Source organism: Barbatula barbatula (assembly GCF_947034865.1).
Source record: "Barbatula barbatula genome assembly, chromosome: 14".
In the NCBI taxonomy this organism is placed as follows: Eukaryota; Metazoa; Chordata; class Actinopteri; order Cypriniformes; family Nemacheilidae; genus Barbatula; species Barbatula barbatula.
In genome coordinates this window covers 22,355,049-22,380,169 of record NC_136777.1, presented here as the reverse complement: position 1 = coordinate 22,380,169, position 25,121 = coordinate 22,355,049, and the positions used below count along the sequence as shown (strand labels likewise).

General features: G+C 39.3%; 1 protein-coding gene across 6 annotated transcripts in view; it reads left to right on the top strand.

Moving 5' to 3' along the window:
- The window catches only part of marchf8 (membrane-associated ring finger (C3HC4) 8), an 82,154-nt gene that overhangs the window by 20,856 nt on the left and 36,177 nt on the right, over positions 1–25,121 (top strand). The window contains exon 1 of one of the 6 annotated variants that reach the window (XM_079473161.1): positions 24,542–24,916. The exons of 4 other annotated variants lie outside the window; for them this stretch is intronic. In XM_079473161.1, the coding sequence (XP_079329287.1) occupies positions 24,887–24,916 (30 nt within the window). In that variant the 5' untranslated portion in view covers positions 24,542–24,886. Of the gene's footprint in view, positions 1–24,541; positions 24,917–25,121 lie in introns of those variants that run through there. One more of the 6 variants, XM_079473162.1, reaches the window with a different exon arrangement.

Sequence of the window (25,121 nt, the reverse complement as noted above, 5' to 3'; positions counted from 1 at the left end):
ACCGTTCTTGCTTTCTTGATGTGTGAAATCGCAGCAGCGTATTAACGTGTGTTCTCGGCATAAAACCAAATGTACTAAAATGTTTGTTTTTACATTTTTGAGCAGCTGTTTTTTCCCCTGTTTTTTACGTTTTCCATTCTCACTGATACCAGGAGTGCCAAGTTTCAAAACGCCAAATATGTACTAATGTTCTAAGCAAATGTAATATTTTTTTGGGTTTTTGATTTCATAAAATGAAGGAGTTTGATTGAAAGGTGATCTGACTAATCATAGCGCTTGTTTGGTGCTGTTTGCTAGTAGATTAACGTTGGTGGACTTTTTGGTGGAAGATGAAGAATAGTGTGGAAACAGGCTGGGGAATATACAGTTTCACACAGGTACCAAAACCTTGTCATACGTAGTGAGTCAGTCAATGAATGTCACTTGAAGAAAGTCAAGGAAAATGTAATTTCCTGTGCTTATCAAACCCTTGAGAAAGAAATGTTTATGCCCTTAAACTGCATAAAAGCCGTTCTAGAAAGACTTATCTTGGTAGCGTCATTAAATGATGATCGTGTGTTTTAAAGATCTCAGCTGTAAAGAGAAAGATAAAACAGTGTTGTGAAGGCTGATTTGAAGGCAGATGTTGCACAGCCTGGAGGCTTATGACATCAACTGAAAGAAGTTCCGATGGAAAGATTGATATATCTACAGTGTATATGGCACAAGAATGTAGCATTTCATCTGTCTGAAGATTGAAGCCTCATTGACTCTGTCTTATAGAGTGTTCACACCAAACACGGTAAATCGCGCTATTCGCGTGTAGTTCCATGCTTGAACATTATGAGTTTACTCGCATCATTCGCTCGTGAATTTCGCTTCATTACAGACGCGAATTCGCGTCATGGGAGGGGCTTCTGCCGCTCGCTCACGGCCCTACTAGAGCAAGCTCCTGATTGGTTAATGTGAGGCGAATTTTTGCAGAAGTTCAGATTTTTCAACTTGCACGAATCATGCGAATTAAACTTAAGCGCTAACTTCTGCCCTGGCCTAAAATAAAATCACAGCACCCCTTGCTCAAAATACGTTCCTGCGGCTATGGGGCCAGGCAGGAAACAGTAAACTGGCTTAATTTTTTCCGTTTTTTTCTTTGCCCAAACAGCCTCGAGTGAGTGGAGTTAATTCCTAAATGCCAGCGTGTCAATCATTTTCACTTAAGCCGAACCTTTGTACGCGTACATTTGGCGGTGTTTATATAGTCGTAATTGCAGTCTCGCTCACTCAGTTTCGGTCCAGGTATGATGGTTTGAGTCCAGCATCTCTTCTGCGAGTCATCAAAAGTGCACTTGGCCATCTGTCAGTTTCATTTGTTGCTGTATCATTGGCTTCCTCTCTCTCTCTTTGCGATGAGACTCGCAAGCTTCTGGCTGACTGGCAGTGACAACGTGGCGGGGAAAAGTCATTTTTTTATCCACTTGTAGCCATAGACTACAGGTGTTATACTATGAATGCTTGGGCAGGTGTAACAGAGGAGCAAAGATAGACATTTCTTTAGATTAATTTTTTGTTATTCTGTTTGAAAATCTCTTCACTTCCAGATAGCATTCAATAAGTAAAGTGGTCTAGTATTAAAAAGCATTTATTATATGTAGGGAGGCATATAAGGTTTGAGTTTACACAACAATAAATATGTTTTCATAATCATTATGAATGCAAAGCTCAATATGGTTGCTTTAACAGTGGAAGTCCCGCCTTCCAGTAAAAAAAATCGATAAAGACTGACGATTCTCTGGGCGGGGACACTTGCCAGCCTGGAGCGAAAGGTGATTTTTAGCTCAATTTAAGCCTAGGAAACAAACGTTATGGTACAGTATGTGTCAGGTTTAAATATTGATCGGAAATTGTGGTTGGAGCATGGCACTAGCAATGGCAAGGTCATGGGTTCGATCCCAGGGGATTGCAGTTAACCAGAAACAAATGTTTAAAACAATGCAATGTTAGTCGCTTTGGATAAAAGCGTCTGCCAAATGCATGCATGTAAATGTAAATGTGTTATTTAATTCCGATTTTTGCCAGCGATTTTAGAAACCAGATAGGACTGTGGTCCTGCTATGATGTAAATAGCTGCCGGGTGGCGTTGCACAAAACACCGCCCAGTGGCACGACTTTCATAAACAGAATCGTAAGGTGCAGCGGTCGTAGCTATTAACCAATCAGAATAAATAACTAATCAGACTGGAACTAACCCTTTGTAATTATATATATATATATATGGGAGGTAGTGCAGGTTATCCAGTTGCACATGTAGTTCGTTCTCGTTCTTATTACCAGATGAGTTCCTTTGTAATTCTCATTATACACTCATTACTCGATTGCTGTAATGGGAATAATCATATCATTAAAATCAGCATTTACAAAGGTACATCAACAAATCCTATCATGGTGTATAAATACCTCAAAATCTCATTAAAATGCCATTATCCTTATTTATTTGTTATTAAGGCGTTATTTGTATTTGTTTATTTAATTCATGAGAACCGGGGGGGTTAATTGTCATGAAAAAGTTGTGGTATTTAAATCAGGCTTAATTTTGTTTCCTCATTATTTGTTGAAATATGACCTAGACGTCTAAGCTTGTAGGATTCAGCGCTTAATGAGTGATGACACTCGACAGCACGACTCCTGTGATTGATGTTTATTGCTCCAGTTGGTCCAATTTCTGCTCTTATTTAAAGCTCAAATGCGTAAGGATGGGTGATGGACTATAAATATTAGTCACAGAGACAAGATAATCAAACCCAGTATGAGCATAATGGCCGCAATCATTCAAAGTCCCATCAGTGGAATATGCGGCGTTTACACCGACTCCTTTCTGCTGTATTTACGTAGCCTTTATAGAAACACGGTCTCTGAACAACCGTGAGGACGTTTTCTTCAAATTCGAATGAGCCACCTGTTTTCGCAAATCGATTTTGCTCCATCGTTTCATGCGCTATACGAACCATTATGTTATCCTTTCTTACCATGGATTAGTTTCTGGAATTGAGTTCATGTTGGATTTCGTGGCGATTTAAAGGCAAATCTTTCCTCTTAACCCCTAGAGCTGTCTTTGCACACACACTGAAGAATTGGCAGCAGGCACAGCAGCGTTTACCTCTCAGAATGCAGATCGGTCAGGGGGCGTGTTGGCATTAGACTAAGAAAGCGCAGCCCATCTGCCTGTTGCAGACAACTCCTCATCTGTGTCTCGGTGGAAAGAGACCCTCCGTCCCTCTGCTTTAGATTCAGCGCCAGCTGCCGATGCGGATGCGCTACTGTTGAATGTTCTGAACCGAGTGTCAGACAGAAATATCAGGTACACGAAGAAGACTGACTTTTTTTGTTTTATTTCTCCAATACACTCTGTTCACACTTATATTAGCGTTATGGTGTACGTTTGCACTGTAAGTCACTTTGGTTAAAATCGCCTGCCAGACGCAGAAATGCAAATGTCGCTAATAATAGCTGAAGAATGAATGTGACATGACTAACAGAAGGAGGCAGAAGATGTATTGTCACTTTGTCTTCTTGTAAATGCTGTGTTCATGATCTATTAAGAATGCTTATTTTGTAAATCTGGGCTGATTGAAAGGCTTTTCGTAACCCGTAGGGCAAGGCAACCGACCAAGCATGAACGTGGCCATATTGTCCAAATTTGTGTTCTGTAGGTCGCTGTGCTTTGGGGGGTTTTAAATGGTAATTTTAGGCTATTAAAGAAAGTAGTCTTGCAGCTCTGTAAAATGACATTGGCGCCACCGGGGTGCTTGAGGGGAAATGTTTACTGGGAAGCGACAGGATTTTAATGCCACCACTATCTTTGTTGGATGCTTTAAAGCTTTGTCAACATTCTAAGAATCAATAGAGTGAGACAGAGACCAAGGTGCCATGTGATTGCCCGGAACAACTCGTGTGAAGATTTCACAAAACCCTCGGTAATTTGTGGGTTAAGTTTATATTATTTTTATATTATGTTTGTGTGGTTAATTTATTGGAAATGTTTCTCTGGTTTTTCTAGTCTAAGGTGCACATTGAATTGGAAGAAAGACACCGGTCATTTTCATCTCTTTATTTAGAAGTTGTATTAATAGCTTTGACTCGGGGTTCACAGCTGCAGCATGGTTCTGGGGGACGGGGTCTAAGAGGGTGCGCGGCCTTTCTGTTTCCCTTTTTATTCGATCTTCAGTACTTATGGGTAATGTAGGCTTGGTACATTTAGTATGTTTTAGGGGTGTTATTGTTATGTTTTATGTAAAAGGTTTATTCATTAGTTTTACTTATTGTGAGGGCAAATAATGTACTCTGATGTAAAATCATTTACTAAGTAAAACTTGTTTGTTAATTGTGGTTTAGTTGTTTATGTATATGAATTTCAATTGTCACCCATGTATTTAAATTGGTTTGATCCTCTGGGTAGAAAAGGCTATCTCTCTTTGTTTTTGGGACTTCTGGCTGGGCCCCTCCGTGAGGAGGGTCAGCTATGGTGTATGTCAATTTATAATAAAGAAGTTCTTGTAGAAATAAAAGCATTGTCTCCTGCTTTTCTGGTCATGTCTCCAAAACTTGTTTGTGTTGTTGTTTGCCATTTGCTGTGACATCAGCACAACTCAGACTGGGGTGTTTTGGAATAAACCGTCAAATGTGGAAGTTTTGTTTGGATGAGGCATACTGCGTGATTAACTGGAATAGCTTATTTTTACATTTAATAACTACTTGATGTCATTTTACGCCGAAGTTATGTCTCTATATCTACTTAATCCTCTAACATAAAAAAATGTTCAAAGCATGAAGCAATCTCTAACTTAAAAGCCAGGGTAAGATCACATTCCATTTCCCAAGTTAAAGGTGATGTGTGTAATTTTTTTGAAAGATAAAATACTCTTTAATTCCAGCTTTATATGAATAGACAACTGTAAGTTTGCCTCTTTAATTTTTTAAAACACTGTGTAGCTGTGTAGTGTGAGATTGGGGAGGGGCTTCATGTTTGTCCCACCAATGACCTTTTGATATTCTGTTTGACAATATTTATTATTTTTCCAATTCCGTTTGGTGACACTAATAGCACAGAAATTACACACATAATAGGTTGTCCATGAGCTTTTAATTGCTTTATGGAGAAACAGGGAATGGGTTTGGGACATGATGCAGAGCGGATTTAAACTCGTACCCCTGTAATCCATTAAATGTACACCACCCCACTGTACCATAGCTTTGACATAAAAAAAAGTGGTTGTATTTATCAAATAGGAATGACCTGTGCAGCAACATTTTTGTCTTGTCGTTTCTGAATGCTTGTTTATCATGCATTTTCCTTTTATTTATAAACCACAGTCACCTCACACTGCCACACATCTCGATTTGACTTGATGGATTAGGATTGTTGTAATCTAAAGTGACCCCCTTCTGATGTAGCAGGGACAGATTGTGATTTTAAGGAAGGTCTCTGGAGTATTTTGGCAGGAGCAGCTCAGACAGACTGAACTCAATCTTAACGCCTGTGATGCTGCAGAGCTCCATCATGGCTTAAGGGAAGCCTTGAGCCCTTTTAGTTAACTTTTCTGTACCAAGAAAATGCTAATGAAAATTCCTCCTCTCAGCGTGACTTCTGGGGAAACCTTCAGACACAACACACTAACTGCCTTAAGGGACAGTCACTCTTGCGCTACTTTGACGTTCTGTATTTATCTGAATGCAAAACCGTAAACACTAGCGTGCTTGGATAACTGTTTGCATTCAGCTGCAAATTACTGTACAAATTTGTCATACATACATTTTTTATTAGTGACTTTATTTTGTGATTGTATTGTCAGAAAAATGCTCCTAGTCTTGTGTGGCCCATTGCTCGATGTTTTCTTTATGGTAAAGTGTGTAATTCTTTGCAAACATCTTAAACACACTCCCCAATCTTTCATTGTTTGTGCAAACGGTTCATCTTTCCCCAAACGCTAATGCTCATTTTGTGGCAGCCAGTTGCGACAAACAGATTGCAATCCCATTTGGTGTCATTAGAAGCACAGAATAACAAATTTCACCTTTAACCAGGGAGCATTTTTACTTTGTAAACTATTATGCTAAGATGAAAGCACATCTGGCTTCTTAGTAATATTCAGGGATTTAGTTAATGACCTGTTGGTGGATATACAACTCGATGAGTTGATAGGTAGACCGTAACATCTCACTGTGCGTTCACACCAGACGCAAATGAAGCGGTTAGTCAATGCAAAGACGCCATAGACATTCTGCTGCGCGAATTTCTCGGCGCGAATTGGGCGTTTCGGGCGTTTAACACGCACAACGAGTTAAAAAAATTGCAATTGGCGGATATTCGTGCTGCGTTAACCAATCGGAAGCTATGAAGTAGCGAGCGGAGGCAGAAATCCCTAACAACAATTGAGCACTGCGCAAGGATCTGATGGACCCAGACACGGCACAGAACAAGTCTACGCAGTTTTTCAGCCTTCCATAGCACATAAAGCGCAGCTACCCTCTCAACTAAATCCTTGTCAGCCCTTTCGCAATGAGACTGGAGACGCCTGGCAGAAGCCCCTCCCATGACACAAATTCGTGTCTGTTGTGAAGTGAATTTCACGCGTGTGAAGCGAATTTCACGCTTCAAGCGTCTAGACTCTAAATTTCCAGGCATCCGACTACATGCGTCTAGCGCGATTTAACACGTTTTGTGTGAACACTCTATAAGACAAGCTACTAGGCAACCTTTGGCTAGTGTCAATGTCTACATTATGATTTTCTCTTGCAAAGATGCAAGGATAGTCGTTTAGTTATTACGAAAACCTTGTTTGTGTCCTTCATTCTGGAAAAATCCCTGATGTTCCTAGTACAACCACTTGAGATTTCTGGTGTTGAAAAACATAATTAAGTTATGTTTAGCTTTCTTCGAGTCCATTGACACCAATTAACACACTGAAATGACTTTAGATACACATGTCATTTCCGAAGTCTCAGTTTTTATAGGTATGTAAATATCTTGTAAATTTCGTGCAAATTTTAGAAAAAGCGCAAAAAAGTTTTGATCACATTTCACATTGTAAATCAGCAGTACAGAGGTGATGCCAGTGGTTTAAAACCATTGGGTTTGTCTGTGTTGTCAGGCCTGTTGGAGGTTTATGGCATCACCGAGGCAGTGAGACAGCAGGGTGCTCTGAAATAAACCGCATATGCGCTGTGCCCTTTATATTTTGCACAAACATCCTCAAGAAATGAAGTGCGAAAATAGCAATATTGTTGTCAGCGTATCTTGTCAAAGACGTCCATCACTGTGTAGGTGAGCATTGCTGGTGTCTCCCTGTTTCACACCCACTAACAGACACAATCACACACAGCCTCATGATCAGTTAATAGTCTGATTGATAGCTCAGTTACATGAAAATCCTTCAAGTGAAGACTTTTGAAACATGTTCTATCCAATTAAAAGCGGTAAAATATGTTTAATACTGAAAAATACTGCCGTCACTGTATGCACCTTTGAATCTGACTACTTTCAATATTGGATCAAAAAATATATTGTGTGTATACGTAGTGGAGGGCAACAAATAATTGGAACTCTTAGAGATGAGGAGGTATTTCTGTTTCCACGGCTGATGTTAACATTATAAAGAGATTGGCTGGATGCTGTTTTTTGTTCTAGATATTATTGATGCAATGATTCCTTAATAGGAAGTAATGGTTAAAAACTTCTGAATTATCATAATAGACCATCCAGAAACATTTCTAGATCACAACGTATAAATCAAAGGTTATGAATTAAAGGTCTAATGTGTCATTTTTTGGAGGTTCTATGGACAGGAATGCAATTTAATATATATATATATAACTATGTGTAAAAAGGGGTAGAACGTCATAAAGGTTTGAAATGACATCAGGATGAATAAATGATGACAGAGTTTTTATGTGAACTATCCCTTTAACCACTGTTACCTTGCAGTCCTCTTTTTTCTACTTTGCTTTCAGTGTTACAGCGGTTAAAGAGGTTGGCTGACATGATGATACCCCCCAATTAACCAAGGGCATAATTTCCTCTCTCTCTTGCTGAAACACATGTCCAGTGGACCTGCTTTCTGCAGTTCTGCCTCAGTCCTGGTATAGCTACTCGCTCCGAGGACGTTGAGATAACACCACAGTTTCATCTTTCGGGTGAAAACACACATGCATGAGCTCAGGCAACTCTCCAACAACGCCTTTCCACAAACTGCCTTCTTTTCTGCCCTGCTCAGCAGCACGGGTTTCACGGGCATCTCCGAGTACAGCCAAATTAACAGTGACACGTTTATTGTCGTTTTTTAGACTCCTACGGCCGAGCTGATTGGCTCACTCCAAGATCAGTTGCTGTGTTCTTGAGCGATCTGCCAAGACTGGAGAATAAGGAGACGCTTTTAGATCTTCTCTGCCATCTTCAAACACAGGCCTCATGAGACAACATGCCCTTGAGGTCTCTCATGTTCTCGGCGTTTAACTATGTCTGTTTTAGCTAATTTAATCTTTCTAATTTCAGGTCTCCACTATTTAAGTAATGACGACTTGTTCATTCTCCCCATTAAGCTTGGACATAACAACTGAAGAATTGTTTCTCATTAGCCTGTCCATCATAACAACAGGAAACGGTTTATTCTGTATTTCAACCAATCAGACCTTTCTTTGTTGATTTGAGAAAATGTCTCATCACATCTGTGATTGTTATATGTTCAGTGGCCGTTGTTTATGTCCTCTGATGCAAGGCTTTTTAGGGTGTTTTTATGGATGCCAGTCTTCTATTCGGTTGTCTGTGCCTTGGGGCAGTTTGGGGATCACAAGTATGCCGCTGGGCTTTAGAAGAGAATATTCACCTTTTATTTGGCAGTCATATTGTAAATATGTCATTAAACGTAGGTTTGCATATGCTGAGAGAAATACATGTGTAGAAAGACCACACAAACATAGGAGCATCTTGTTTTAGTTGACCTGTTGTCAAGGAGAGAGAGAGGGTAAGGCAGCGAGGAATGGTGGAGGGGTAGGTGAGTGACGCATGGACATATAAAGGAGAGAAAGAGAAAGAGAGAGGATAAGAAAATGAGAAGGCTTTGGACACACAATATGAGATACACTGACTTTAGTGGTTGCTGGGGTAACCGTTTCCAAGAATTACAGTGACATAGAGTGGGAATTGTTACCCCCTTAAAGGAATTGTTCACTTATAACATACATTTTTGTGATAATTTACTCATCCCTGTTGTCATCTAAGATGTTTATGTATTTTTTTCTTTAGTCGAAAAGAAATTCGGGTTTTGATGAAAACATTCCAGGTTTTTTCTCCATATAGTGGATTTAAATGGACTCCATTCGGTTAAAGGTCAAAATGACAGTAAGTGCCTTAAAACGATACCTGACGATGAATATGGGTCTATTCTAGCGCAACGATCGTTCATTCTCTAAAAAAATGTTTATATGCTTTATAAACACAAATGCTCGCCTTTCTCTGTTCTGAGAAGCACGACTTCATGTAATACGTAATTAAGTTGAATTACATAAACATCTTGAATGACAACAGGCGTCAGTAAATTATCATGAAAATGTATGTTGAAAGTGAACAATTCCTTTAAAGTCGTTGTAAATCAAAATGTTCTCTTGGTAATGTGATTTATGTAATGGGGTTTAACGGGGTATCCGATGCAAACTTAAGCAGGGCAGGACTTTATCCACAGGAAATTGATTGAATTGTGAACAGTAACCGTTAAATTCCAGTTTGGTTGTTGAAAGGGAAGGTTTGAAAAGTAAGAGATTTGTTGTCAAATAGAAAGAAATTTCAGAGTTATTATATTTTGATGAAATAATTTTTTTTCTTTAGAGTAACCAATGACTTATGATTCCAAACAGCGTGGACCAATAACTTTGTGGTCACATTTAGGGTCCTTACTTGAATATTAGAGCCGTTCCCCACTTTTTCATGTCATACGTGTTTGTTGTTGCTCCGTAGGGCCAGTTTGAATATTTCCTACCTCTCTTCTACAAAATGAACGGTCTAGAAATAAAGTGCTTGTAGTATCTTGTGAGTGTTGTAAATTGGATGGACTTGGCTGTCTTCACAAAGTGATACACATGCCTCAAGGTCTCCACATGAGAAATGACAGCAATCAGGACGTTACAGTCAACTCTGCACATACAGGCAGGAAGGGAAAGAACTGCTGCGCATCTGTGCACAATTTATCACCCTTCAAAACATCACTTTAGAAATGAGAATTTATCCATTTCAGTGCAGGAACTATACATGGCAATAGAGGACGGAATTGCCATGGCAACAGTTTTTATGTGATCTTCTATCATTAAGATAAAGTTCATTCATAAATATAAGTCCTGTCATCATCTATTCACCATCATGTCTTTGACCTGCATTCTTTTTGTTTTCTGACAAACAAAACGAGATATTTAGATGAATGACCATTATGACAAAATGAAACATAGTGGTGGTGGCCTGGAAAATAAACTTTATTTTAATTAATGAATAATCGTTCTTCAAATGATTTATTTTTAAAGCAGAATTTTGGAGATTCACATCAGAAGATATCCTAGATGACCACATGGCGTTGTTGTGCATCTGGTTTCTAGGCTGTTCTGAGAGGTTGTTAGGTGGTTGCTGACCGTCCCTTATCAAAAGAGCCCATCCTCAAATCTGTCTAGCTCACCAATAGTTGACTGATGCATACCTTTAAGGTCTATAAGAAGGCCTATTCGACTCTGATGTCTTGTACTTTCCAAATCCATTTTTGAATATGTAGACCAATCCTTTTTAAAGGAATTTGGGTCCACGTCATCATGTGAAAGTACAGCACAGTCTGAGAGCTGCGATAAGCAGTGTGGAACAAATGAAACACTGACTGAAGAAGAGCTTTCAGAAAGATGCATTAGACCTAACCACAAGCTAAAAAAAAAAGACTGAGAGCAAACTTGTCCGTTATGTGCTTTATTTTTGAAGTTAGACCATGTAACTGGCTGCCACGTAGGTTTGTGGTTATCACACAGACCATATTATGACTGAGTTTTGATAATTTGTCATTTTTTGTCTAGAGTTGAACAGACTGGGAAAGGACCTCGGGTCACCCATCTGGAGGTCTTACCTGTTGTGATTTAGAATGATGTTAAGATGAAAGGCAGGTAGATCCTATAAGACTTTTATACATTAAAATAGCATTACTAGTCGATGGTCTCTGAACCCCAGAGCTTTAGTCTGGAACAAGTTGAACTTTGAGATTATAAATGAAATCTGAGGTGCCACAGTAGGGCTTTAAAAACTGACACGTTATGCAAACAATGAAATAGCTTATTTAAAGCGGATTTAACACATGCAGTTTCTGCCAATCTCATATTGATCCTGAGTACCCATAGAGTATTTCAAAGCGTATTTAGTTTGATCACATTTATAAAAGACAGATACAGCTGTACGATTATTTCGGAAAACAGGCAGGCCTTACTGTGTGTGGTTCATATCCGTCATCTTTTAGCACCGGGACCGCTCCAACTATCAGTATCAAATGATCTGCAAATCCAGCGTTTTATCCACCGTTTCTATAACATTCCTCACCAAAATGCAGTGAACAAACAAACACTGATGAACTTTGCAAATGCTGTGCTCTCTCTCTCTGCTCCAGCTGTTTGACGCATGGGCATGCTTTTCTGAGAGAATTGTCCAATAAGGGACTTAGAAAAGTTGTTATGTAAGGGAATTTCATGTTAAAAAAACTTTCCGAAACCAATACGAACACTGGGGGAGCGTGTCGAGCACAGAAATACTTCTACTCCTTTTTTGACAAGTTGACCAAGCATGAGCACAAGAAGCATGAGAAGCCAGCACGTTTAACATCGTAAGGAAGTCAGAAGGCATGAAACACCCTTTAATATCCATGTACTGAATGCATACCACATGTTTATCTTTTTTTAGGTTGTAATTGTTAACATTAGTTAAATGCAATAGCTAAAATGAATACTTTTCTATCATAGTTCTTGTTATTTCAGCATTTAATAATACATTTTTAAAATCAAATGTTACCTGTTAACATTAGTTAATGCACTGTGATATGTGTATTTGTGTTTTCTAACATTAACTAAGATTAATAAATACTGGAAAACAATCGCTTGTTTTTTGTTCACGTTAGCAAATGCATTTACTTACTTTATCGCAATGTTGTATTCGTTAACATGTCACTTAAATTTTTTTTTTTACAATACATTATTTAACATTACAGTTAACAGTTAACATGGAACAACCATGTATGTAAAAGTTTGGTCCGAAAATGAAAATAATATCAGTCAAACTACAGTTTGTTTGTTTTGATTTAAAGCCATGATAACTAAAACAATACAGCTAACTAACACAATAAAACACAATAAAAACACGATAACATAATAAAAAACATGATTTTTGATTAAACACATTTGTGTAAAAGAAAAGCCTGATGCCTGAATTAAATAACTTTTGTAAATGGATCAAACCTCTATTGTTGTCAATGTTTGAATCCATGTTCAAATCTAGGCCGGCTTTATGTATGAGGATTAGATACGTTCCTGTCAGGACTCTGTCCTTCCTGTCTCAGTGTTCTGGCTCCTTGCGCAGAGTCATGACATTGCCACGTCTTTCGGGTTTTGTTGTGTTATGTGTGGAGACACGTGGCTTTTTTGTTACTTGGCGCTCCTGTCATGTCTCTGAGCCCTGCCCTTGTTTCTCTGTTAGTCTTGCCATTAGTGTTTAGTCTTGTCACCGTCCCCGGTCAATCTTCCTTTATTGTTTCATTCCCCTCACCTGCTCCGTTCAATCCTCCTGTTAGCTTTCCCTTAGTGTTTCATTCCCCTCACCTGCTACCACTCTCCCTCTGTAAGCAGCCCTCTTTAGTGTCTCCCTTTTATATTGCTCCAGTTTCCCTCAGTCCTTGATCGGGTCATTGTCTGATTTTTGTCTAAGCTGTCATGGTGTGCTGTTTCATGCTTCATCGTGGATGACCCTGCTTCAGTTTCAGAGTTTGTGGACCCTTCGTTTGCCTGCATCTGTCTAAACCACTTCTGACACGTCCCTGCATTATGATTTCTGACAAAGTCTTTTCTAGTCTGTTATCAGACCTCTAACAGTTCTCCGTATCTGCACCAGTCTCTGTTCAACCAAGACGGAGCAATGGAAGAGCTCGCAGGACTTTCTCTCACAGCTCGCTTGAACACCAGGAGCAGAAGCGCTCAAAGAATCATTCTGGAAGACAGGACGTGTCAGCGGGAATAATATCACCATCTGTTCAGCCGTCACTCATGATTTTCTGTGGAAATCTAATTGGAATGCTGAATTACAAGTTCTGTTTGTTCAAGCTGTCTAGTTGAAGAAGAAAGAGGCAGAGGTCTATGGGGAATAGTATAGGGATAGGTTTGCACCTCTCCAGAAAGGCCACAAAATCTTATATCACAGTAGTTTTATGTCAGGTTTTAAGGGTTGTATAATAAATCATAAAGTGTTAATCTAACATTATAAAACTGATAATAGACTCTGAAATCTGATTGGATGAGCTGCAATCAAAGCTGTTGACAGCACTACATTAGTGTAATAAGTTCTCCCTCTTCTCATTTTGGACACTTCCTGTTTTGTTTATTCACATTACTTTGTGTCTTTGTCACTTGCATGTATATGACAAAATAATCACTCTTTATAGCAGCTAAATATCCACCGTGATCTGTATCGTGTACTGCGCTCATGCTTTTGTTGTCCTTACTTTGTGCCAATTGCTTCCATTGTTTACCTCATTTGGAAAAAAGCGTCTGCTAAATGACCAAATGTAAATGTACCGCCGGATCCTCATGTACTACAGGGACGACAGCACATACCAGAAGACCGGTTTCATAATGACTGCGAAGCATTGGTTTATCATTTAAGGGGAGGGTGTGCACGTTGCTTACACGCACACGTGTTTTGGCCAGAGTGGACAGTCCGAGTTAGAAAATCTCCTGCTGTGGGAATTTTTGCAGTTCCAGTCACTCATAACAATGGCGTCCCATCCGTTCCTAATGCCAATGAGTTTTATGACTATGGTTAAGTGAGTTACAAGTTATTGCATTGACTGTTGTTTTACAAGAGAAAAACATCTCTGGAGCGCAATCTCATTAAAACCAGGAAACTAGAGGGGATCTTTATTGTGGAAATCAGACACAAACTCATCCCAGAGCTTGTATCTGCAGGTGAGACACACACACACAGATGTGTTTTCCTCATGTTTTATTACTTTTCAGGAAGACTATCAAGACAATTTAGAACTTTCAGTTATTTATAGGTATTTATAAGCCCAAAATCTATTGAAATACAAAATCTGAAAAAGACAGGGTTGTAGTATCAGGTTTGGGAACTGTAGGGGGCGCTAACTCGGTTCTGGAGAATTTGTGGACACGTTATTGGCCCTGCACCTTTCACCACCTATTGTCAGCCGTGTGAATACAAATGTATGTCACATCTGTAATAATTATTGGAACCTGCTATAGGGCAAGTGTCACCGTGTCCGTTGTTCACAGTCATTAAAATAAACAAAGTACATTTGTGGAGAGACATTACTGTATGATCAGACTTCATACTTTCTCTTAAGACCAAATAATAGAGACTCTGGAATGGGCTCTTCTGGACCAGTTCACAACCGCCTAGCAACCGTCCAGATCACCCTAGCAACCTTACAGCAATGAGCTTACAAATACTCAGAACAGCTTACAAATCTCATAGTTATGTCCTGGCAACCACCCCAGAACACTTCAGCACAGTGCCAGTGAATTGTGCACTCACAATTTCCACTGAAATCAGACTAAATCTAGTTTTGGTTTCAGTCTTAACACTGCACAACCACAGAAGGGAAGTATGGTTATCTACAGTACATTGTTAAGATGTGAAAAAGTAAACATCTGTGTTAAAATGTATAAATTCCAGCATGGGTTAGCTGGCACACACCTGCACAGTGCTGAGATCAGCTGTTGGCTGCGCTTCAATGCTGGATGAATGGTGAGGACGGCAGATATTGAGTTATGGTAACCAGTACAGCCTCACACGTACTTCAGTCATATGTCAAGCACCAAACCCACATCAGACATTCTTGCCAGGATCAGTAGATAACAACACGCCTGTGCTCATGATGTAAAGACCGTTTTAGTTGTTCATTAAAGAAACGTCACGCATGTTTCCTCGGCACAGGGAGTTTGCGGGGTGATAATCAGCATAATATTTTATTATAAAGTTTGTTCAACATTCTGAATGCTAATGCATGTTTTCCACAGTCTTCGAATGGCCTTTAAATGCAAATGTTTATGCAGAGGATATTTTCGAGGAATAGTAAATGAGTGTGGACTGCTGTGGGATAGAGATGACATTTCCATTAGCGCACCGTTCATTGATGTTATGAAGCTTTGGGTTAGAGCAAACAGAAAGCTTCGGTATCTGCCGTTTCCCGTTCTGCATTCAACACTGACCTGCTGTCTGTCGGAGCGAGGCACAAAATTTATTCTGATTCAGATTGTTCCTGAAAATCCACTTACTGCACTGCAGTCATTTGCACGACAGTGATTTAGTTTGACTAATTGTCCAAATCGCTGCTAGTTTGTGACACTTCACAGATTAGCTCATTATTTTCATTAGTTGCTGCAAATGAGGCGTCTGACCTTTTTCAATCATGTGAACTTTTTTTTGCATACCGACTATATCATGTGTCTTTCACAGGTAAGTGAAAGAGGAACTATTTATCTTCCTTATAACTAGTTTTAACTATGTAAAACTGTTTATTTGCATCAGACATCATTTTTACAGTTATTATTATTTAATATTTTGGTCTGTTTTTATGATTTAAAAGCACAGCTCACCCCCTCACCTTGGTGTGAGTTCAAATCTCTCTGACTTTCTACTTCAGAAAACAAAAGATATTTTGAAGAATGTTGGTAACCAAACAGCATTGGCCTCCGTTGACTTCCATTGTGTGGACACAAAACCTCTGTGAGATTTCTCAATGTGTCTTTTGAAAAAAAATGTTTTGTGATTCAAGAAACAAAGAGTCATATACAGGTTTTAAACGACATGAACATGAATGAATGGAAGGATATTTTTTTGGTCGAAGGCTATGAATATAGCATAGTATGTCATGCAAGAGACCAAACTAACCAATTAATTTGACAAATAAATTACTGCAAGATTCCACAAGCGAAATAAGGATGCACTGAAGTATTTGCTTTTTTAATACGTGTATGATATATATATCAGTCTTTCATCCAGGGGGCAAGGCCATCAACATCAACAAAAGGGGTTCTTAAGATGACCTACACATTTTAAGCATTTAGACTTTTAATAAGCATTTAAATGATCCCAAACAAATAAAAAACGATATATTTCTCAGTTATTTTTATAATGAATATACATCTTTAGTTGTGCCAAGCTTAAGAAATTGTGCGTGAGGGGCCTTCAGATATTGTTGTGGACAACAGGGGGGCCTTAAGGTCAAAGCTCTGTGAACAACCGTTTCAATTAGAGCATCTGCAACATCGTTCCTGATTTACAACAAATGTTTTGTGTTTGTATATTTGTGTGGGAAAGCGTCTCCCGAGATAAGCACTGATATCTGATGGTTTGATGGGAATTCACCCACTGGTTGAAATCACCCACTGGTAATGACACGGTGTTCCTGAAATATAAACTCAGAAACAGATGGAGGCATCAGTACTAGCAGCACACATGTGGAGCTTGTGGGATGCTGGCGAGTGTGTGGAGCAGAAATCTGCTAGAGGTGTAATGCTGTCGACTAATGGGGATCAGAGGGTCCTGCATGGGTCATGGCACTGAGAAACCCTTGCTGTGGACAGATGATGGGTCTGCACGCACTTGAGTCGTTTTCGGTGGCATGTGGAGGTCTCCTGAAACAAGGATGTGAGGTCCTCCCTGAGTTTGGGTTTTAAGTGCAAGTTTCATCTCCATTTGATGTCAACACTGTTGCATTAGTGTATATGTACTATTAGGGACTACTATTTATTAAAGTTGCACTTTAAGTCCTACCGTGATAATGTTAATGCTACTACTATGGCCGTTCATGTGGAGTACGACGAACTGCTTCCCGCTTTGAGCGTCTCTCTTCCAAAAATGACTTATAGGCCTCCTGAGAGTCTCTGCGCCAGTTCCGTCTGTCATTTGCAAGTGTCTCCCAGTTATCCAGGTTGATGGAGAAGGCCTGAAGATCCCTCTTAATGATTACAATTCTTAATGCTACAAATAAAAATGCCTACAAAACGTATTTGGTGCATTTAATCTTTTATAACTACTGTTGTTCAGCTATTATTATTGAGATTTCTGCAGACTGTTAGCCCGTGTTCACACTTTACTTCTTTTTTGAAGCTGCTACTGTCTGATCACCAGCATCTTTTTCTGTCGCGCAGTGTCTTTTGAGGTTGAAAAAAGTTCAAGTTGTCTGAAAAAAACGCCCTACGTCAAGCACCATTTACACAGCTAACCGTTGACCTGTCGTTTCCATGACAACATGCGAGGAACATGATTGGTCGAGAAGGCTCAAGTTTGAAGCGCCCATTGGAGCATAGTTTCGTATAAATGTACTTCTTGCATTTCTAGCGAGAAATTTGTATTGTAGTTGGTTAATGCAAAGACACGTGTATTTATAATTCAATCAGAATTTGAAGCCTGTCTCTGTAAGCTACCTTTGTGCACAAATAATATCTTCGAACATTGCTGGCTGCTTTTTGTAACCACAACGCTGCGAACTAAAAAAAGGCACCATTGTCAACTTTTTCTCGTCAAAAATGAAGTCAAATGCGAACACGGCCTTAGTCAGCAGATTTGTGATAAACACTGCAGGTGTCTGCATGCTTTGACACCTCACTGTCTGCAAAAATGTCTCGCTCATTAAGAGAGCTCTGTGAAAAGGCCTAGGTCACATTAGATTTTACACACATCATTGTGGCTCTTATCATAATCGACCGCAGAGTTTTATATGGGAACTGAAAGTTACCGAATTGTTGTTTACAGTAAATGACTGCGTGGCTGATGAGAAGTGAGTACTCTTATTTCCGCTCTGGAGACACATTGTTCAGTAGTCTTTTCATCTGTGTGGCCCTTAACTGGGACCAGTAATGCAGGATTTTGTCGCATGTGATCAAAGCGATTCTCCCTTGTGAGCCTCTTGACTGATCCTAATTAACGACCCAATCAGGATCCTAAAACACAGGCCTCAGGCCTCTGACAGCCTTTTTATTTTTAGCCAAGTTACTTCGTATTGTTGTCTTCTGTTTCTTTCACTATTTTTACATGCACTTCAGTTTCAGTAATGAGACACTGGCTTAGTTTAATAGAAGGTTAGTTATGATACTGCTTTTGCCTATGGATCCATATGATTTGCATTTCATGACTTGCACAACTGCAAGCTGTTTCACTTCCTGCTTGAATGTTAGCCCAAAGAAACATGTTTGTGACAGAATCTCTGTTACAATATCTCTCACAGAACATCATATCGCTTGTAAAGGACAGTATGTACAGAAGATTATAAATAGCCTTGTACATTAAGTATTCTTTGCCGTTATCTCCGTTTACTTGGTAAAACACAAAAGCATCACGGCAGCTTAGTGTTGTAGTGGATAGTTAGATGTGGACAAGCACCCAATAAGGAAAAACAATAGTGCTTTTAAGAAAATCACAGTCCTCTATCGTTGATATTTATTGTGTGGAAAAAAACTAAAATCGTACAAAGGTCTTCATTGGAGTTTCAGAAGAGATCTCACAACGTGAGCTCAGATCAAAACCGTCTACTCTATACTGTATAATCTACATTTATTTTAAGGGCTGCCTACAGCTCAACAACTATTTTAGGAGACACATCTGAATTATGATATGCCACAATCAAACTTGTGAAATTTATAAACAGTCCCCCGTGTATATGGGATCGTGCGATATCAATGTTATAAGTGTTTCCTCCATCTTGGATTTTCTGAAAAGCCGTCAAGTAACATATTGATGTGGAAAATTCAAGGTCAGAATTCAACAAACTTTAACTTTGGAATGAAATGCAAAACATCAGCATGAGTTGTCTTTCCTGTCTGTTGTATTCATATGTGTATATGAAAGTCAATAGTACGAAAAATGTATTGTGAGGGTGGCATAAGGCAAAACTGAAATGAAACGCAACTGAGTTCAACTCCATCAAATCCCTGAGCTTTGAAAGAACCACTGAAAAATAAGATGTTCCTCTTAGAACACATACAGCAAAGGAAAAAGTAACATAAAAAAACTGCCACGAAAAAGCCACTTCCACTTTTTACAGTTGCTAGCCGATTTGAGGATTATTCAAAAGTTAAAATCCAAAGCATTTTAATTGACACACACTTTAGTAAACATGTGGTGCACATGGTATTGACATTCATCTTCTGCAGTCTGTGCACAGTAATGGATTGCATGAATAACCACATCCTGACCCACTATCCCCTTAACTTGAGTCTATGGACGTCTTTCAATCCCTGACTGTATTCATACAGCACTAGTGGAGATGACTATCCACAGCAGTCCTAGAAGAAACCTTGCAACTCCTAAAGTCCCTTTACAAAGAGCATGAAGTCTGCGTTACAGAAAGACTCATCATCTGTATTGAATGATGACCACAGGGAATCTCTGCTTCAGCCTTGCAGTTCCCTGAAACCTCCCATTATTCTGCTCTGCCTGCACTCGGAGATCAAACTGTCCAATCTGTGAACCCAGCCTACAAGTTATTCCCATCACCCGGCCTTTGAAAGGCTCTCTTATGTCTGTTAGGTTCTCAATATAGGCTGGGGATTAGTACAGCCCACCCTGGGAATTGAGACATTGCGGCTCTTAAAACTTTGTTTATGCTCATCCCGGTGAAGCGGGCAGTTTAATGGTGTCTAATCTCCTGTAATTACACTTATAGACAGCCAAGGTTGGATATGCAGGCAGGACTGTCTCTGCCTCCTATTGATTTCACTTGGGATATGTTTCATGCAGATGGGCCGGTCTGCGTCCAAACCGAGATCAGCAGCCGGAGACCCTCAGAGATCGGAACTGTACATCGCGATTCACCAAATAACACTTCACCGTAAAGAAATACATTGTCATATAAATAGTGCCCGTCATGGAAAGACTCATAATTGAGATTAGGTAGTTGCTCAACATTATGATATAATAGAAAGCGTAAAGAACGCAGCACAATTATGGCGTAAAATAATTCATTTTTTCAGCAATACTTAATTAGGCTGAAATGAAGTAACCTCAGAAGAAAAACGGTGACAGACCATAGAGTCACATCATATGTTGAAGAAATCCAATTAACCCCAGTTAACCTCTGAATTATGCATATGGGTTTTAGGACAATGAAATGTACATATAGAGTCCACAAACACTGGTGAAATACCAAAAATATCATAACATTGATCACACGTCTATTTTTGGTGTAACTTGGCTTGACATGTATCACATCATGAAAGTAATGTATCAATGTTTTTCATACCTAATTGTAATGTGTCCCAAAGACAACGGTGTACTATTAACATTTAATTCCTGTAATGTCTTGATTTTTTTCTTTATTTGTTGTAAAGCATTTCACAAATAAATGATGTTTGATTTTTGTGAATCTGTTCTTGATTCATTATTTACTACTAGTATTGCTGTCATATGCATATAGAAATAATCATTTGGAATGGAAGATGAATTAATGTACACAACCTGATCTCACGGGGAATTAGTACTAACTTTTTTCCGAGGTTGATTATTCGTATGAATTTTTGTACAATCGTACAATTACCAAAAAAAGCGATCCTGAAGCCCCAGCTCTAACACTAATGTCTCTGGCGTGAAAACAAATCGTAGTTTAATGCACGAATGAGATCATAAGAATTAGCCACAGTTAGCCACATCGTAAATTACTTCGGTTTTTGCTACGAGATTCTGTTGACGTATGACGCCAAGAAATCAAAGTGTATCAAGTTCAGAGACATCATTCATTGCTGAAAAGCTATTTTATTCCTTTATGCATTGATGCTAAAATATATTAGTGTTACTGTTTTAGTGGAACTCACTAGTCTCTCTGATATTGTTGCTTTTAAGAACAGATTCATAGGAATTGATGGGCATTGATCTGTATTCCTCCATGGCATCACTGGGGTGTAAGTGGGTGACCTGCTTCAGATGTGCATTCAGCTCTGCCAACGGCCTGCAAAAATAGAGTCCCGAAAGCAGACCTGTTTGCATTCTTAAAAGAGGTCACTTAAAAGTTTCAGATTTTCAGTTAAGGAAGTGTAGTTATTTTCTCACCTTCAGACCTTTGTGAGTTACTTAAATATTAAAAACCACACATGGGCCCTGCTTTCTTCTAACAAAGCACATGTAAATGAGGTGATTGATCAAAATATAGATTTATGATTTATAGAAGTTGATGTGGAAAGTCGACACGCTGGGGTTGTGGTGAAAGTTTAATGAGTTTGGGCTTGCAGTGTATGACAGACTCTCTTCTTTCACACAGAGCTTTATAGTAAGTTACTGTGGGGATTGGCCCCTGACCCCTGAGAGAAGGCTTGATTTTCTTTTTGAATATGAACTGAAAGGACTATTACGTTGCAATTTCATGGCCCAAGGATTGTCTGAGATCCTCTTCACTACATTTAGCTCAAAGTGTCTCTATATCTCCTCACCTACACCTCCCTGGTTCTCGCTTTCCGCTCTCTTTCTATCTTTCTTATTTTCACATTTTCTCTCTTTTTCTAGCTGTCTCCTTGCCAGCACCCTTCATTTTTCAGCAGTTTTGTATCGGTTCTTTTCGAATCCCTCTCACGTCGGCAATAAATCACTGACAACACGGTCCAGAATTAGTCTTTTGCCACGCCCACAACCAATGTTGGCTCAATATACAACATTTTTTGTCTGTGAAACTTTATTTTGCCTTTATAGATTTTTTTATTCACCATATTTGTGACAAACAGCACAGCTCAATATGCAACTCGCATTATGTACCTTCACCTGTGACTCTTTCTTCAGTGGAACACAAAAGAAGATATTTTGAGATGTCTCAGTGGTTTTGTGTCCAAACAATGGAAGTCAATGGTGGTCAGACTTGTTTGGTTATTAACATGCTTTAAAATATATTCTTTTGTGTTCTGCACAAGAAAGCCATACCGTATGAAATGACACGAGGATGCATAAATAAATACAGTGACGAAAGAATTTTCATTCGTGGGTGAAATATCCCTTTAATGTAATTTGTTTTTGTTACACCTATTTTTCACTATTTAAATGTCAATGCAGTGACATTTTTCGTCTCAATAGCTTCAATACATGTATTTTAAAAGCTAAATATCTGCCACATAAAGAAGAAGAAGAGTGACTTTGTTTCATTCAGACGTTTAATGAGTAATCTTTACTGTGTTGACAGAGCAAAGTCCATAAAGGAAGCTTAGAGCACGAGCCATTTAGAAGGGCAGACAACCGAAAGCGAAGGTACAGCCAGCACTTAATTCATTATCCAGCTTAAGGGCTCAACATACTCCTAAATAGCATCCCTCAGGTGAACACGCGAGACCAGGCCACGAGGAACAGCCTCCTTACATCCTCGTTCTCACCCTGATTTTCCAAAGACTTCCTGTTAGGTGTTTGTGAAGGATTTTCTAAGCACTTCAAGTAATGTATTTAAAACTTCACCCTTCATTTGGTGGCGTATTAGTCCTTTACTGGAAAGTTAACAGTCATCAGGGGTCCCGGGCAGCTGTGACCACAATTTCCCTATTTTGGTCATGTGTTTCCTTCTGCAAACTCTGAAGAGAAAGATATTTCCTTGAAAGTTGTATGCGTAAGTTGTGATCGGAAGTTTATATAGTCCTTTTCCTTAAATATGTAATGCATTGAAAAAAGAATATTGCCTGGAAAAAGATGGGTCACCGATAACAGTGTGTATTTATACTCATGTATACGTTTGTTTTGAGATGCAATACATAAAAAGTGTAAATGAATATGGTTATTCAGGCCAAATACTGTACTGTGCTGAAACATGTTCTTAAATGTCTATAAAGAAGTAACACAGCTTGATAAAAACATGCAGTCTTTATGTACCCCTACTCCTTTTGTTATAATGACACTCCCATTGAAAATCTGCTAGATATAATAAATCTAAGAATTTGTAAAATATAGTGACTTTTCCAAAATATTCCCTACTGAAAAATAGAAACAATAGAAACCCCATAGAAACCATCACAGAAATTCCTACGGTTTCCATTAAAAACATTAACCAATAGCTATTTCCATTAAGACCACTAGAAAAGTGTATTATTGTACCGTGTTTTGGGGCATTTTTCCAATAGGATTTAATTTCTCACCAATAGAATCCATTACATATCAATAGACACCATTATAGTTTCCATTAAACCAATACATTTCCCATTTTAACCAATAAATCCATTAAAATGTCTATTGCATGGTTCTATTATTTTACAGCAGGGTATAAACCACTTTGGAAGACGTAAACAACACTGGTCCAGAAGCACTTCCTTTTTCAGTTTTGAATACTTCTGAAACCTTTGAACAAAATTCAACCCACAGAACATTTAGAACTGAATCGAAATGTTAAATGAATATCTTTATGATTTAATTATGTATGTGAGACTAAAGGCAGAGTAGATCATTGGAAAATGCTAACGTTTGCCTGCTAGCGGTGCAATCAAACGATCCCTCCCTCTCGCGAATCACCATCCAAAGCCACGCCTCCTCCAAAACACATGAGCGCGTTCACAGACCAGAAGTTGTTTGATCGGTTCAAGTGAAGTCATGTCACATTCACCGGTGAGAAAACATTAGTGTACAAAGTGAATTGCATTACTACAATTATGAACGTCTCCAGGAACCTGCTCTCTGTCCGCCTGGCTGCCTGCACATTTTTTGACCCTACGCCTTTCTCAGACGATATATAATTATAAAAATACCAATGTTTCGCTTTACTTATTGATTGATCGGGATGTTAAGAGACTTCCAACCAGCATGACAAAAAACTTTTCTGAACAGTATTGCCTACTCTGCCTTCAACAAAATATAAAGTAAAAAACAGCTGGACCAGTGTTTACATCTTTTGAAGTGGTCTATAGTGTTCTGCTGTGGGTTCTCCCTAGCGTCATACCCTCTTGACCCAAACTACTCTGCTGTCTCCCTTCAACTTTGTTTTTCCCCGTCTGGCTCTCTGGTGCTTGGTTGCAAGCAAGCTTTTTTCTAATCAGTGTATTTCAATAAATTAGAATAATTGCTCTGGTGGGCATCAGGGGGTTGCTTGACCTTTCTGTGAGAGCGTGCCGTTTATATTACAAGTAATGAAGCCAGTGAATCCATTGAAGGGAAGAATGGAAGGCACTTTATTTTAACTCGGCACAGGGACAAATGACAGTTTGTAGGGGGAGGAACTGTGTTCGAGAATGGGGGTGGGGATTTTGCATCCACTGACAAGCAAAGATCCTGCTCGGCTCCGCCCCCTCATAAATAATGCACGATGTACTGGGTCGTCCCTGCTGATTGGAGTCAGCTGGAGGAAGTGGCTGGTTGCTGGGCTTTACTGGCTCAGATCTAAGAGAGCAAGCCCGGGCTAGTACCGTCTGAACTGCTCATCGAGCGTGTGCCTGCGTCCGCTCGTGTCTGTTTGTGTGAAGCAAGAATGTGGATGTAGGACAGCGCTGTTCCTTTCTCTCTTGACGTTTCAGCAAGCAGCTCTGACACTTCCGTGTTTAGCAGCTTCGGCTCTCCCGCAGGATTTACACAAGGGACATGTAACCTCTCCAGCAAGGCTTTGTCTGGGTGTGTGTGTGTGTTTGTGTGCGTGTATAAAGGGGGCACTGCCTCCTCTTAACGGATTCACCAATGCATTCCTGTTGGAAAATGAAGATTCAGGTAAATATGTTTGACTGTTGTAGGTTGTAGACTGAAAATGGCTGAGGTCTGTGTTTGTTTTGTGTTGTGTGTAAAATGTGTGGATTGCTGTCTCCATGGATGCTGTTGTTGTGTTATGGAGATGAGCGTCTGTGCACCACCGCTGCAGTTTCAGACTTTTCTCTAAAATCAACAAAGCAGACGTCGGTCGTGTTTATTTATGCCA